The sequence below is a fragment of the Solea solea genome, chromosome 3 (genome assembly GCF_958295425.1).
Source record: "Solea solea chromosome 3, fSolSol10.1, whole genome shotgun sequence".
Classification (NCBI taxonomy): domain Eukaryota; kingdom Metazoa; phylum Chordata; class Actinopteri; order Pleuronectiformes; family Soleidae; genus Solea; species Solea solea.
In genome coordinates, this window is record NC_081136.1 from 24746078 (window position 1) to 24764655 (window position 18578).

The 18578-nt window shown below is 34.1% G+C and overlaps 1 protein-coding gene across 1 annotated transcript; it reads right to left on the bottom strand.

The window, feature by feature from the left end:
* Positions 1-282: 282 nt before the first annotated feature.
* Positions 283-3202, bottom strand: spx (spexin hormone). The gene is made up of 6 exons (XM_058625887.1): positions 3110-3202; positions 2016-2099; positions 1860-1917; positions 1563-1625; positions 1356-1442; positions 283-489 (listed from the first exon to the last, which is right to left on the bottom strand). Exons 1-6 carry the CDS (start codon positions 3113-3115, stop codon positions 425-427), a joined length of 363 nt encoding a protein of 120 aa, XP_058481870.1. The 5' UTR covers positions 3116-3202; the 3' UTR covers positions 283-424.
* Positions 3203-18578: the final 15376 nt, after the last annotated feature.

Sequence of the window (18578 nt, forward strand, 5' to 3'; positions counted from 1 at the left end):
ACGAGCTACAGGTGGTTGTCACAACAGACCAAAACACCAAAACAATACATGTTTCCTTAATCTTCCATAATATGATTATTTTATGACTTAATGTAATACATTTCTTACATACAGCCCCCTTTAAATAGACCACTAAATTGGCTGTTTATTATAGAGGAGCGCGGTGAAGATGTGTGTTCCAGCAGTAGAGCAGAGCAGCTTGAGTTGACTGTCTGATACTAATTCACAATTCACTTTCCTTACTGCAGTGTTTTCAAGGCACAGATAACATCAGACCATCGGTGCTGTGAATTTCACTTCTTTTTATTAAAACATCACATTTCAAACATACAAAACAGCGGTTCAGAACGCGAACGAGTTCTACATTCAAAGACAAAGACGTTGTTTTTTTTCCAGGCAAGTTTTACAAACGTATCAAAGACCGTCAGAAGAATTCCCTCTTCCACACCGGCAGCTCCTGGAAATACACCTCGTCTGGGTTTTCGTCGGCTAGAAGAGAAGGGAAATATTAACATGATTCGGTTAATGACGTGCAGTATGGAACTCCTTGGAGGTTCTTGACTGAAAATGATTTGTACTTGTCTTTATATACAGTACGTGCAGCAGTAGTAACAATTTCTCTGTTTTTTACTTTAAATTAGACATTTGTGATGATGTTTTAACCCCATTTTGAATTTAATGTACATAATTTTGTTGAAAAAAAGTTTATAGCGGACACTGACAAATGTTGTGCACTATTTAATAGTTATTCTATGATGCAGCAGGGGGTTGAGCTTCAAAATGAGTTTAAATTCCAGAATAAATCAACAACAATTTTAGGAAAATTTAAGAAAAAATGCAGACAAAAGAAAATCTGATTTGATAAAGATGTTGATTTCCACAGCACACAATTAGCTTTATGACTTGTGTTTTACATAATCAACTTTTTTTTTATATGGAGTCCCTCTGTTTTTGTAATTTTATTGTAACCCTGTTCACAATATAAATCTTGACAGGCTAAAAATGTGCCTTATGAAACATTTCTCACAAAGTTTTTCCTTCTGTTTCTGTAACACCTAATATTTCCACAAGAGACTTACGTAAGACATAAGCTGTTAGTTTACTACTTAAGAAATCTTAAGAGAGGATAGACTTTTTAATGCCTGGTTATTGACTGCAGGGATTTTAATTATTCATTTGGTTCTGTTTTATTATTATTCACGTACAGTATTTCTTTTGGTAACCTTGATTAGATAAATGCTATCGAAATCAAGTTTGTTCATTATGATTCGAAGTAAGATTATATACAAATCACCATATGTGGACAAAGAATTAATAATCTGTATATTTGTATCGCATTAGGTCGTCTCTCTCACCTCCCTCTCTGGCCTGCTGCAGGAAGTTGAGCAGGATGGTGGCCGCCTGGTCCACACTCAGCGTCTCTGTGTTCTGACTGCGCGTCTCTGACGGGAAACAAAAAAACCAAGCACACATGAATGAGCTGCACATGTCAGGGAACCAGAAAAAAGAAAAATTCAGTTTCATATTCAGTTTGTCTATTGAAGTAAAGAGGTCAAGTTTACCCAAGTGTAACGTGTCATAGACATCTCCTTCCTTTCGGTCCTCTGAGATGAACCTGCGTCCCTCTAACAGGAGAAAAAACACATGAGAGTGTATTTATGTTCTTATAGAAATTTGACAGATTGTTTCATGTGTCACACAAACTGTTTTTTTTAAGTAAGGTTAAAATGTTTTCTCTTTTTGACATTATTATTAAATACATGGATTCACCTTAATTCATTATTATTATATACTTTTAATCCTGAGCACTCTAGAGCTCCATATAATGTATATAATGTATACAGTGAGTAAATACATACGTGTGCCCTTGAGGTACAGCATCGCCTGAGGGGTCCAGTTTCGTCTTTGGAAAGAGCCCTTTAATCAAAGGAGAACAGGATTTCTCACTTTAATGCTTTAATTTCTTTTCTGAACAATCGTCTGCAATACAAAGAAGAAGAAGAAAGCTGCTTCACCTTTGGCGCGCTCCACGACTGCGAGACAAAGGTCGAGAGAAGTAAAAGAGTGAGAAGGTAAGTTAACGTGATGGTCCTCACACCCTGAGACGGAAAAAGACAAACGGAAGCAAATATTTTGATTCATATCAGGTTATAAAAATCATTCTGTTCAGTGCAAAACTCATGCAGTTTACACTATAGCTTTAAAGTCATGAGATGACATGAAAACATGAGAAAATACTAATGAGGATATGATTAGATGATAAGAAACACACAACATAAACACAATTATACACAAAACAACCAAAATATGATACAAAACCATACAAACACAATCATGCAAAACAATAAAATCACTAAACAACACACTATAAAAAAACATAATCATGCAAAAGAATAAAAAATAATAAATAACACACAAAATAAAAAACACAATCATGCAAAACAATAAAAATCACTAAACAACACACACAATAAAAAACACAATCATGCAAAACAATAAAAATCACTAAATAACACACAACATAAAAACACAATCATGCAAAACAATAAAATCACTAAATAACACAAAATAAAAAACAAAATCATGCAAAACAATAAAATCACTAAACAACACACAAAATAAAAAACACCATCATGCAAAACAATAAAATCACTAAATAAAACAAAATAAAAAAACACAATCATGCAAAACAATAAAAATCACCAAATAACACAAAATAAAAAAAACACAATCATGCAAAACAATAAAAATCACTAAATAACACACAAAATAAAAAAACACAATCATGCAAAACAATAAAAATCACTAAATAACACACAAAATAAAAAAATACAATAATGCAAAACAATAAAAATCACTAAATAACACACACAATTAAAAAAAAACCACAATCATACAGAACAAAACTGTATTGTCAGACATGTGATGCATAAAATAGTCAAAAAATACTGGAGCAAACTTAAAAATGATTAATCTTCTTGATGTGTATTCTTGTTGTGTTTGATCAAAAACTTTTATTCATTCATTCAAAATAGTCTGTAGATATTATCTGGACAAAAGGAAACAACTTAACACCAAGAATGAAACCAATAACTAGTTCTTCACTTACTTTCATTGTGCCACAGGTCCTGGGAGGGAGTCTGGTGTCCAATAGCGAGGCCGAGAGAGCTTCAGTCTAACTGCAGGTGGTGCTCCCTCCCTCTCTCTCTATCTCTGCATTTATATCCTCGGGAGTGAATGGTGTGTGTGTGTGTGTGTGTGTGTGTGTGTGTGTGTGTGTGTCGCTTCCCTGCACTCCTTTACGATGCCAGCATCTATAGGTCACGCCAATTTGATGAGACGGGGGGGCGGCGGCTGCAGTGAATGAGCCGATCGATACTGAGAGTGAATGAATCCATACAGTAGTGGTGGCTGAGTGCTGCAGTACACTGTAAATATTTCTGAAATAAAACAGCTGCTTCCAGCTCCAGGGCAGTTTTTCACAACTCACACACTAAAACTTGTTTTTAGCTCTTAGTGAGGACACATCAGCGACCTAATGCATTCCCTAGCACCTTACCCGAACCTCTTAAACCTCCTAAACCTAACCCTAAAACCAGGTCTTAACCCTTAGAACCCAAAATGTTTGAAGTCGGGTTGTATTTGTGAAATTTGGAAATACAATACGTGGCAGTTCAAAGTTCACTCGGCTCCTATTTATGAACAAAAACAAAAGAAATACGGTCTATTTTGTGACTTTTTATGCCATGTGCAATATAAAATGAATCGTAACTTTGACCCGAAAACACATTTTGTAAAGTCTGAAGATGTGACCTATTAACACACACCCCCAGGATGTCCACATAAAGAGCAGTGTATTATTCCAACGACAATTTAGCACGAAAGCCCTTTCAAGTGGTGAGCCCAAGACAAAACGGTCCCCACAAAAATAGGTTTTTATGTTTTTTGAGTGCACACACATATACACAGACACATACACACACACACACACACACACACGCACATCCTCTGTAGGAGTATTGACATGTTTGGACTCTGCTCACTGGAGCAGAACACCAATAGATGAGAGCTGGATTATGAGTAACACATCCAGTAATTAATGGAATAAGTCAGAACTGGTGATGTCAGCTACAGGAAAGGATGTGCACGAGTAGAAATACTGCAGAAGTCCTGAGAGCCCCCCCCCCCCCCAGGGGCCCTCTTCCCAAATCCTCCACTCAGAATCACAGTGGCCTTTGCATGAAGATGTCCGTGCATTTATGTAAGTAGACAAAAAAACAAAGAAAAATGTTTTAAAGTGATAATACACTTCTGCAAACATTTAAACGGGTAGTATATTCAATTTCTGCTAATAAACCCTTCTAAATGTTACATACTGGACCTTTAAACAAGCACTGCACAGCACAATATAATGTAGTATAATATAATATAAGTGCTTACAGCATGTGTTATTGCTTAAATATTGATAGTAAGTGGTTTGAGTTGCATCACTTTTTATGATACGTTCCATATAAACAAAGTCTGATTGATATTGATAAAAACTCCTAAAAATAAAAAGAGGTATTTTTTTTAATACATTTATATACGTGTTTGTAAGGTATGGAGGTATGAACCCATGATTCTGTTTCTCTGCATCACTGGCATCATGAGATGCAGTGAAATCAAAATAATACCTGCAAGTACATTGAAAAATACAGAATATTTTGTCAATGAACTGATGATGATGATTTGCTGCATTTTTAACACAAGTGATTGTTTTTATGTTTAATTACAGTTTGCACAGCAATAACAGACATGGATGTATTATAAGAACTGGATAGAGCACCGCCCCTTTTGGTTCCGTTCATTCCTGTGGAGTGGCTCACCCAGCGCATATGTACGGTGGCCCTGAAGTGCAACTCACCACCGCAAATAGGAAGAAAACACCAACGAATAACGAACAAAACACAAACGCAAATTAAACACAACTGCAAAATCAGAAAACACAACTACAAAAGCAGAAAACACAACGAGGAAAAGTGGACTCGTCCGCGCCTTCCCCTCTCGATAAATCTAAATGGAATCATCCACTTCCTGTTTGCCAGCCGGACCTTCCACGCACGCACGCGGAGCTAGCAGGAGCAGCAGCGGGGATAAACATGTGGTAACACTGCTGCTTAAAAATGATCCACACGTTTCTTAGATGTTCTGTTGACGCTCTGTTCACACCTGCTGTTAACATCCGACCTGAGTGATCTGATCACAGGTGTTCAGAATACACCTGCTGCTGCTAGTGTGACGTCACTGCTCCGCATGCAAACACACCTTTCATTTTTCTTTCTCTTCACATACAAATGATGTTGTTTTCTGTTTGTTACAGAAAGACAAAGAATCCAGGAAATGTTAATGTTATTATTTTCTCCATTAATCGAGTATTTGTTTGGTCCAGAAAATGTTTGAAAAGTGTTGATCACTGTTTCTCAAACCTGGAAATGATGATTCTTTTTTTTTACCCACAAACCAAACATTATTCCGTTTTAATTATTTCTTTGTTATAAGGAACCGGAAAATGTTCAACATTTATATAAACAAAACAATGAGTCGATTATTATAGTATATACGATATTAGCAAAATCATATATTGCGATATCAAAGTGAGCACTTGGCACCATCTAGTGGACTGAAATGTTGATTTTTTTTTAATGCTAATCCACAAAAAGTTTGACGTTTATTTTTAACATCAGTTAAAGAAAATACAAAAAAAAGAATATTACCAATATATATGTCTTTCCTTTTGTACAACTGCAGAGGTCATTCAGTCAAATGAAAACACTGTTTTTCATACTTATGTCACAGCAGATGTGGATATTAAATATCTTTGTTGTGCAAAATAAATAAGCATTAACAAAAATAGCTGTAGGGGGCGCTAGCATTCAAGTCTATTGTAGTCATTAGGCAGATCTCCCAACAACATCTTTTGCTCTCAACAAACTAGGCCTGAAACTATTGGTTTTTAAAGACTTAAATCAGGCTTTATGATTTTACAGCTTCTTAAATGCCAACATTTTCGAACAAAGAAATCATTCAAACTTTTTGCTTTCTGGACAAAACAACACATTTGACAACATCATCATTTCCACCTTTGAAAACCCCACATTTTATGGACCAAACCATCACTCTTTCACCTGTCATTTCTTCACCTCGCTCGGACGATGTTAACAGCACTTGTCAACAGAGCCTCTGTTTAATGTGTGCACATGATTTTTTCCATTGTTAACAGGTGAAAACTATGGAGGACACAAAGGGACAAAATTAAATCAATGAATACACCATTAAATAATGGCTCAAATGTGTCATTCATTCATATTGAAATTAGCTACATAAATGTCTTATTAAATGTGACATTCAGTCATTCATTAAAATACCAATTAATTTGATGTAAAAAAAAAAAAACACCCATATAGAATGACTTGACTATTTAATGAATGATTTCATGGTCCTGTGTTGCAGTGCATCATCAATTGATTTGATGCCGATGGGTGACTTTGACACACCAGATCAATTCATTGTCCACTGCAACACAGGACCATGAAATCATTCATTAAATAGTGAGATAATTATATATGTTTTTTTTTTACATCAAATTAATTGGTATTTAAATGAATTAATGACACATTTAATAACACATGTATGTATTTAATTCTTCTTGTAATGAATTGATGACACATTTTAGTCATGATTGAACGGTGGTGTTATTGATTTCGTTCTGCCACTTTAACTCCTCCATAGTTTTCACCAGTTAACAATGGAAAAAATCATGTGCACACATTAATCACAGAAGTCTAATTCATGTGCTGATCATTTTTAAGCAGCACTTACTGGACACCTGGATCCCTGGACCCCAACTGTGTGTTCAACAGTCAACAACAATGTCTATGTTTTTTTCTTATGAATATTTTTGGGATTCTTCGGCCAAAAAAATGTGAAATAAAATGGCATAACCCCCCTCATGTCATCTCTGTGGGGGGCCGGGGGAGCACAGCCCAGCCCCAACCCCCCATCACTACAATCGCACCGGGGACAGGTATTCATTTTTTGGGCGATTTTGGACGACATACTATACTATGACATTTTTGAGTGATTTTGCACGACAAACTATACTATGACATTTTTGAGTGATTTTGCACGACAAACTATACTATGACATTTTTGAGTGATTTTGCACGACAAACTATACTATGACATTTTTGAGTGATTTTGCACGACAAACTATACTATGACATTTTTGAGTGATTTTGCACGACATACTATACTATGACATTTTTGAGTGATTTTGCACGACAAACTATACTATGACATTTTTGAGTGATTTTAGACGACATACTATACTATGACATTTTTGAGTGATTTTGCACGGCAAACTATACTATGACATTTTTGAGTGATTTTGCACGACAAACTATACTATGACATTTTTGAGTGATTTTAGACGACATACTATACTATGACATTTTTGAGTGATTTTGCACGGCAAACTATACTATGACATTTTTGAGTGATTTTAGACGACATACTATACTATAACATTTTTTAATGATTTTGGACGACATACTATGACATTTTTTAATGATTTTGGACGACATACTATACTATGACATTTTTGAGTGATTTTGCACGACAAACTATACTATGACATTTTTGAGTGATTTTGGACGACATACTATACTATGACATTTTTGAGTGATTTTGGACGACATACTATACTATGACATTTTTGAGTGATTTTGCACGACAAACTATACTATGACATTTTTGAGTGATTTTAGACGACATACTATACTATGACATTTTTGAAGGATTTTGGACGACATACTATACTATGACATTTTTGAAGGATTTTGCACGACATACTATACTATGACATTTTTGAAGGATTTTGCACGACATACTATACTATGACATTTTTGAAGGATTTTGCACGACATACTATACTATGACATTTTTGAATGATTTTGGACGACATACTATACTATGACATTTTTGAGTGATTTTAGACGACATACTATACTATGACATTTTTGAGTGATTTTAGACGACATACTATACTATGACATTTTTGAGTGATTTTAGACGACATACTATACTATGACATTTTTGAGTGATTTTAGACGACATACTATACTATAACATTTTTTAATGATTTTGGACGACATACTATATGACATTTTTTAATGATTTTGGACGACATACTATACTGTGACATTTTTTTATGATTTTGGACGACATACTATACTATGACATTTTTGAGTGATTTTGGACGACATACTATACTATGACATTTTTGAGTGATTTTGCACGACATACTATACTATGACATTTTTGAGTGATTTTAGACGACATACTATACTATGACATTTTTGAGTGATTTTAGACGACATACTATACTATGACATTTTTGAAGGATTTTGCACGACATACTATACTGTGACATTTTTGAAGGATTTTGCACGACATACTATACTATGACATTTTTGAAGGATTTTGCACGACATACTATACTATGACATTTTTGAATGATTTTGGACGACATACTATACTATGACATTTTTGAGTGATTTTAGACGACATACTATACTATGACATTTTTGAGTGATTTTAGACGACATACTATACTATAACATTTTTTAATGATTTTGGACGACAGACTATACTATGACATTTTTTAATGATTTTGGACGACATACTATACTATGACATTTTTTTATGATTTTGGACGACATACTATACTATGACATTTTTGAGTGATTTTGGACGACATACTATACTATGACATTTTTGAATGATTTTGCACGACATACTATACTATGACATTTTTGAATGATTTTGCACGACATACTATACTGTGACATTTTTGAATGATTTTGCACGACATACTATACTATGACATTTTTGAATGATTTTGGACGACATACTATACTATGACATTTTTGAATGATTTTGCACGACATACTATACTATGACATTTTTGAGTGATTTTGCACGACATACCATACTATGACATTTTTGAGTGATTTTGCACGACATACTATACTATGACATTTTTGAGTGATTTTGCACGGCAAACTATACTATGACATTTTTGAAGGATTTTGCACGGCAAACTGTACTATGACATTTTTTAATGATTTTGGACGACATACTATACTATGACATTTTTGAAGGATTTTGCACGACATACTATACTATGACATTTTTGAATGATTTTGCACGACATACTATACTATGACATTTTTGAATGATTTTGGACGACATACTATACTATGACATTTTTGAGTGATTTTAGACGACATACTATACTATGACATTTTTGAATGATTTTGGACGACATACTATACTATGACATTTTTGAGTGATTTTAGACGACATACTATACTATGACATTTTTGAGTGATTTTAGACGACATACTATACTATAACATTTTTTAATGATTTTGGACGACAGACTATACTATGACATTTTTTAATGATTTTGGACGACATACTATACTATGACATTTTTTTATCATTTTGGACGACATACTATACTATGACATTTTTGAGTGATTTTGGACGACATACTATACTATGACATTTTTGAAGGATTTTGCACGACATACTATACTATGACATTTTTGAGTGATTTTGCACGACATACTATACTATGACATTTTTGAAGGATTTTGCACGACATACTATACTATGACATTTTTTAATGATTTTGCACGACATACTATACTATGACATTTTTGAATGATTTTGGACGACATACTATACTATGACATTTTTGAAGGATTTTGGACGACATACTATACAATGACATTTTTGAATGATTTTGCACGACATACTATACTATGACATTTTTGAAGGATTTTGCACGACATACTATACTATGACATTTTTGAAGGATTTTGCACGACATACTAAACTATGACATTTTTGAACGCTTTTGCACGACATACTATACTATGACATTTTTGAGTGATTTTGCAGGACATACTATACTATGACATTTTTGAATGATTTTGCACGACATACTATACTATGACATTTTTGAGTGATTTTGCACGACATACTTTACTATGACATTTTGGTGTCATTTTGGACGACATACTATACTATGACATTTTTGAATGATTTTGCACGACATACTATACTATGACATTTTTGAGTGATTTTGGACGACATACTATACTATGACATTTTTGGCCAATTTTGGACGACATACTATACTATGACATTTTTGAGTGATTTTGCACGACATACTATACTATGACATTTTTGAGTGATTTTGCACGACATACTATACTACGACCTTTTTGAATGATTTTGCACAACATACTATACGTTGACATTTTTGAATGATTTTCCACGACATACTATACTATGACATTTTTTAATGATTTTGGACAACATACTATACTATGACATTTTTGGGCGATTTTGCACGACATACTATACTATGATACTTTTGAATGATTTTGCACGACATACTATACTATGACATTTTTGAATGATTTTGCACGACATACTATACTATGACATTTTTGAGTGATTTTGGACGACATACAATACTATGACATTTTTGAATGATTTTGCACGACATACTTTACTATGACATTTTGGTGTCATTTTGGACGACATACTATACTATGATACTTTTGAATGATTTTGCACGACATACTATACTATGACATTTTTGAATGATTTTGCACGACATACTATACTATGACATTTTTGGGCGATTTTGCACGACATACTATACTATGACATTTTTGAAGGATTTTGCACGACATACTAAACTATGACATTTTTGAGGGATTTTGGACGACATACTATACTATGACATTTTTGAGTGATTTTGGACGACATATGACATTTTGGCCAATTTTGGGCGACATACTATACTAAGACATTTTTGAGTGATTTTGGACGACATACTATACTATGACATTTTTGGGCGATTGTGCACGACATACTATACTATGATATTTTTGAATGATTTTGCACGACATACTATACTTTGACATTTTTGAATGATTTTGGACGACATAGTATACTATGACATATTTGAATGATTTTGCACGACATACTAAACTATGACATTTTTGATTGATTATGCACGACATACTATACTATGACATTTCTGATTGATCTTGCACGACAAACTATACTATGACATTTTTGATTGATCTTGGACGACATACTATACTATGATATTTTTGGCCAATTTTGGACGACATAGTATACTATGACATATTTGAATGATTTTGCACGACATACTAAACTATGACATTTTTGATTGATTATGCACGACATACTATACTATGACATTTTTGATTGATCTTGCACGACAAACTATACTATGACATTTTTGATTGATCTTGGACGACATACTATACTATGATATTTTTGGCCAATTTTGGACGACATACTATACTATGACATTTTGGTGTCATTTTGGACGACATACTATACTATGACATTTTTGAATGATTTTGCACGACATACTATACTATGACATTTTTGAGTGATTTTGGACGACATACTATACTATGACATTTTTGGCCAATTTTGGACGACATACTATACTATGACATTTTTGAGTGATTTTGCACGACATACTATACTATGACATTTTTGAGTGATTTTGCACGACATACTATACTACGACCTTTTTGAATGATTTTGCACAACATACTATACGTTGACATTTTTGAATGATTTTCCACGACATACTATACTATGACATTTTTTAATGATTTTGGACAACATACTATACTATGACATTTTTGGGCGATTTTGCACGACATACTATACTATGATACTTTTGAATGATTTTGCACGACATACTATACTATGACATTTTTGAATGATTTTGCACGACATACTATACTATGACATTTTTGAGTGATTTTGGACGACATACAATACTATGACATTTTTGAATGATTTTGCACGACATACTTTACTATGACATTTTGGTGTCATTTTGGACGACATACTATACTATGACATTTTTGAATGATTTTGCACGACATACTATACTATGACATTTTTGGGCGATTTTGCACGACATACTATACTATGACATTTTTGAAGGATTTTGCACGACATACTAAACTATGACATTTTTGAGGGATTTTGGACGACATACTATACTATGACATTTTTGAGTGATTTTGGACGACATATGACATTTTGGCCAATTTTGGGCGACATACTATACTAAGACATTTTTGAGTGATTTTGGACGACATACTATACTATGACATTTTTGGGCGATTGTGCACGACATACTATACTATGATATTTTTGAATGATTTTGCACGACATACTATACTTTGACATTTTTGAATGATTTTGGACGACATAGTATACTATGACATATTTGAATGATTTTGCACGACATACTAAACTATGACATTTTTGATTGATTATGCACGACATACTATACTATGACATTTCTGATTGATCTTGCACGACAAACTATACTATGACATTTTTGATTGATCTTGGACGACATACTATACTATGATATTTTTGGCCAATTTTGGACGACATAGTATACTATGACATATTTGAATGATTTTGCACGACATACTAAACTATGACATTTTTGATTGATTATGCACGACATACTATACTATGACATTTTTGATTGATCTTGCACGACAAACTATACTATGACATTTTTGATTGATCTTGGACGACATACTATACTATGATATTTTTGGCCAATTTTGGACGACATACTATACTATGACATTTTTGAGTGATTTTATACGACATACTATACTATGACATTTTTGAGTGATTTTGGACGACATACTATACTATGACATTTTTGAATGATTTTGGACGACATACTATACTATGACATTTTTGAGTGATTTTGGACGACATACTATACTATGACATTTTTGAGTGATTTTGGATGACATACTATACTATGACATTTTTGAGGGATTTTGGACGACATACTATACTATGACATTTTTGGCCAATTTTGGACGACATACTATACTATGATATTTTTGGCCAATTTTGGACGACATACTATACTATGACATTTTTGAGTGATTTTAGACGACATACTATACTATGACATTTTTGAATGATTTTGCACGACATACTATACTATGACATTTTTTAATGATTTTGGACGAAATACTATACTATGACATTTTTGAGTGATTTTGCACGACATACTATACTATGACATTTTTGAATGATTTTGCACAACATACTATACTATGACATTTTTGAGTGATTTTGGACGACATACTATACTATGACATTTTTGAATGATTTTGCACGACATACTATACTATGACATTTTTGAGTGATTTTGCACGACATACTATACTATGACATTTTTGAAGGATTTTGCACGACATACTATACTATGACATTTTTGAATGATTTTGGACGACATACTATACTATGACATTTTTGAATGATTTTGGACGACATACTATACTATGACATTTTTGAGTGATTTTGCACGACATACTATACTATGACATTTTTGAGTGATTTTGCACGACATACTATACTATGACATTTTTGAGTGATTTTGCACGACATACTATACTATGACATTTTTGAAGGATTTTGCACGACATACTATACTATGACATTTTTGAATGATTTTGGACGACATACTATACTATGACATTTTTGAATGATTTTGGACGACATACTATACTATGACATTTTTGAATGATTTTGGACGACATACTATACTATGACATTTTTGAACGCTTTTGCACGACATACTATACTATGACATTTTTGAAGGATTTTGCACGACATACTATACTATGACATTTTTGGCCAATTTTGGACGACATACTATACTATGACATTTTTGAGTGATTTTGGACGACATACTATACTATGACATTTTTGAGTGATTTTGGATGACATACTATACTATGACATTTTTGAGGGATTTTGGACGACATACTATACTATGACATTTTTGGCCAATTTTGGACGACATACTATACTATGATATTTTTGGCCAATTTTGGACGACATACTATACTATGACATTTTTGAGTGATTTTAGACGACATACTATACTATGACATTTTTGAATGATTTTGCAGGACATACTATACTATGACATTTTTTAATGATTTTGGACGACATACTATACTATGACATTTTTGAGTGATTTTGCACGACATACTATACTATGACATTTTTGAATGATTTTGCACAACATACTATACTATGACATTTTTGAGTGATTTTGCACGACATACTATACTATGACATTTTTGGTCGATTTTGGACGACATACTATACTATGAGGGCCACACGGTGGTGTAGTGGTTAGCACTCTCGCCTTGCAGCGAGAAGACCCGGGTTCGAGCCCCGGTTGGAACAAGGGCCTTTCTGCATGGAGTTTGCATGTTCTCCCCGTGTGTGCGTGGGTTCTCTCTGGGTACTCCGGCTTCCTCCCACAGTCCAAAAACATGCAATGTGGGGATAGGTAAGTTGGACACTCCAAATTGACCATAGGAGTGAGTGTGAGAGTGAATGGTTGTTCGTCTCTATCTGTGTGTGGCCCTGCGATGGACTGGCGAACTGTCCAGGGTGTACCCCGCCTATCGCCCGATGTAGCTGAGATTGGCACAGCACCCCCCCGCGACCCTCTGGTTGAGGATAAAGCGGTAGATGATGATGACTGACTGACTGACTATACTATGACATTTTTGAGTGATTTTGCACAACATACTATATGTTGACATTTTTGAATGATTTTGCACGACATACTATACTATGACATTTTTTAATGATTTTGGACAACATACTATACTATGACATTTTTGGGCGATTTTGCACGACATACTATACTATGATACTTTTGAATGATTTTGCACGACATACTATACTATGACATTTTTGAATGATTTTGCACGACATACTATACTATGACATTTTTGAGTGATTTTGGACGACATACTATACTATGACATTTTTGAGTGACTGTGACTGTGCACACAGTCAAGGTTTCTACAAATGCCACCTTGACTGTGTGCGAAGCCATTATCACTGTGGCTTTGTGGAAAATGGTTTGTCCGTCACTTTAAACCCTGCTGCAAGACAGCAACCACAAATATTACTGCGACTTTGGCATCCACGGTGACTCCAGCGTCCTCTCCAGTGTCCACGGTGACTCCAGCGTCCTCTCCAGTGTCCACGGTGACTCCAGCGTCCACAGCAGACCATCAGAAACAAACATGTATGTTGACTATAGTACTGTGTTCAACATGGATCTCTTTTGGAAGTTGTTGACATTTGCATTTGTGACATGCTGGAACAATTGTGATTGTGATGATGGTCTACAGGTGCCAGAGGACACTGAAGACCATCCCTACAGCAAAGACTTGGTGAGTCTCAGCATTTCTTTCACACATCATCAAGCACATAGATCCGTCCTCTCTCAGTCAGGCTTATGTGTGTGTCCATTTAGAGCAGTGCTGTTACTGTGGTCAAACAAGAGGACACAAAGACAAAGACAGGAAGTGCAAATGATCAGGGAAAGAAAATGTCATATTCAAAGTACTTCATCACAAACAGCAACCATGTGAGTCCAGTTGTCTGTTAGTTCATGTCATTACTCAGGATGAAGGTATGTTGTAAAACCTTAAGGTGAGTGACCATGGCATTGTGTGTGTGGTCTTTGTCTATTTATATAGGAATAACCAAACTAAACACCTATAATATATTTATAGAAAATCATCAGAGCCAACATTGTGTCTCCCTGGACCAAGAAGGACGACAGGGTCTTCATTCTTTTTGTAGATGATGACCAAGTGGACCAGGTGATGCGCTTGTTGTCTGGAGTGGTTGAAAGTCCACTTTGTGTCAGGCGACAACTTTTAGAAACATGTAAATAGTTCATTGTCTGCTATGCATACAAATAAAAACCATATATCATTCATTACTTGTATTCATGACATGGATTTGAAAGTTCTGCAACTTCCTGTGCAGAATCAAGGGTTTCAGTGCTTTTGTTGATGTCCAACTGGCTGGGTTTGATTCAGATACCAATGTTTCATATATCTTCCTGGAAAGAGGTCACATCTGCTGGTCTGTCAGAAGCCGAGAAACTCACTGACCTTTTATACACACACACTAATTACAAACAAGCAGGTCACAGGTGAGGATGGGAACCTTGATTAACCATTCAAACCTGTTTGTGTCAACTTTTGTGCATGTTATCAGGTCAAAATCACTGGGGTATGTAAACTTTTGATCAGGGTCATTTGGGTACTTTCTTTTGTCATTTTGATTTAAAAAGAGTAAACACAGCTGTTTGCCAATAAATAGCTTCACCCAACCATTAACCATGAGTGGAAGAAAGGTTTTTGTGTTATCATTCATATTCTCTGAACAATGGCCAAGAAATCATAAATTCTCCCAGGGTATGTAAACTTATGAGCACAAGTGTATACTATGACATTTTTGAGTGATTTTGGACAAGATACTATACTATGACATTTTTGAGTGATTTTGGACGACATACTATACTATGACATTTTTGAGTGATTTTGGACGACATACTATACTATGACATTTTTGGTCGATTTTGGACGACATACTATACTATGACATTTTTGGTCGATTTTGGAGGACATACTATACTATGACATTTTTGGTCGATTTTGGACGACATACTATACTATGACATTTTTGGTCGATTTTGGACGACATACTATACTATGACATTTTTGAGTGATTTTGGACGACATACTGTACTATGACATTTTTGGTCGATTTTGGACGACATACTATACTATGACATTTTTGAGTGATTTTGGAAGAGATACTATACTATGACATTTTTGAGTGATTTTGGACGACATACTATACTATGACATTTTTGGTCGATTTTGGACGACATACTATACTATGACATTTTTGAGTGATTTTGGAAGAGATACTATACTATGACATTTTTGAGTGATTTTGGACGACATACTATACTATGACATTTTTGAGTGATTTTGGACAACATACTATACTATGACATTTAGGCCAATTTTGGACGACATACTATACTATGACATTTTTGAGTGATTTTGAACGACATACTATACTATGACTTTTTGAGTGATTTTGGACGACATACTATACTATGACATTTTTGGTCGATTTTGGACGACATACTATACTATGACATTTTTGAGTGATTTTGGAAGAGATACTATACTATGACATTTTTGAGTGATTTGGGACGACATACTATACTATGACATTTTTGAGTGATTTTGGACGACATACTATACTATGACATTTAGGCCAATTTTGGACGACATACTATACTATGACATTTTTGAGTGATTTTGGACAACATACTATACTATGACATTTTTGAATGATTTTGCACAACATACTATACTATGACATTTTTGAGTGATTTTGCACGACATACTATACTATGACATTTAGGCCAATTTTGGACGACATACTATACTATGACATTTTTGAGTGATTTTGGACAACATACTATACTATGACATTTAGGCCAATTTTGGACGACATACTATACTATGACATTTTTGAGTGATTTTGAACGACATACTATACTATGACTTTTTGAGTGATTTTGGAGGACATACTATACTATGACATTTTTGAGTGATTTTGGACGACATACTATACTATGACATTTTTGGTCGATTTTGGACGACATACTATACTATGACATTTTTGAGTGATTTTGGAAGAGATACTATACTATGACATTTTTGAGTGATTTTGGACGACATACTATACTATGACATTTTTGAGTGATTTTGGACGACATACTATACTATGACATTTTTGAATGATTTTGCACAACATACTATACTATGACATTTTTGAGTGATTTTGCACGACATACTATACTATGACCTTTTTGAATGATTTTGGACGACATACTATACTATGACATTTAGGCCAATTTTGGACGACATACTATACTATGACATTTTTGAGTGATTTTGGACAACATACTATACTATGACATTTAGGCCAATTTTGGACGACATACTATACTATGACATTTTTGAGTGATTTTGGAGGACATACTATACTATGACATTTTTGAGTGATTTTGGACGACATACTACACTATGACATTTTTGAGTGATTTTGGACGACATACTATACTATGACATTTTTGAATGATTTTGCACAACATACTATACTATGACATTTTTGAGTGATTTTGCACGACATACTATACTATGACCTTTTTGAATGATTTTGGACAACATACTATACTATGACATTTAGGCCAATTTTGGACGACATACTATACTATGACATTTTTGAGTGATTTTGGACAACATACTATACTATGACATTTAGGCCAATTTTGGACGACATACTATACTATGACATTTTTGAGTGATTTTGAACGACATACTATACTATGACTTTTTGAGTGATTTTGGAGGACATACTATACTATGACATTTTTGAGTGATTTTGGACGACATACTATACTATGACATTTTTGGTCGATTTTGGACGACATACTATACTATGACATT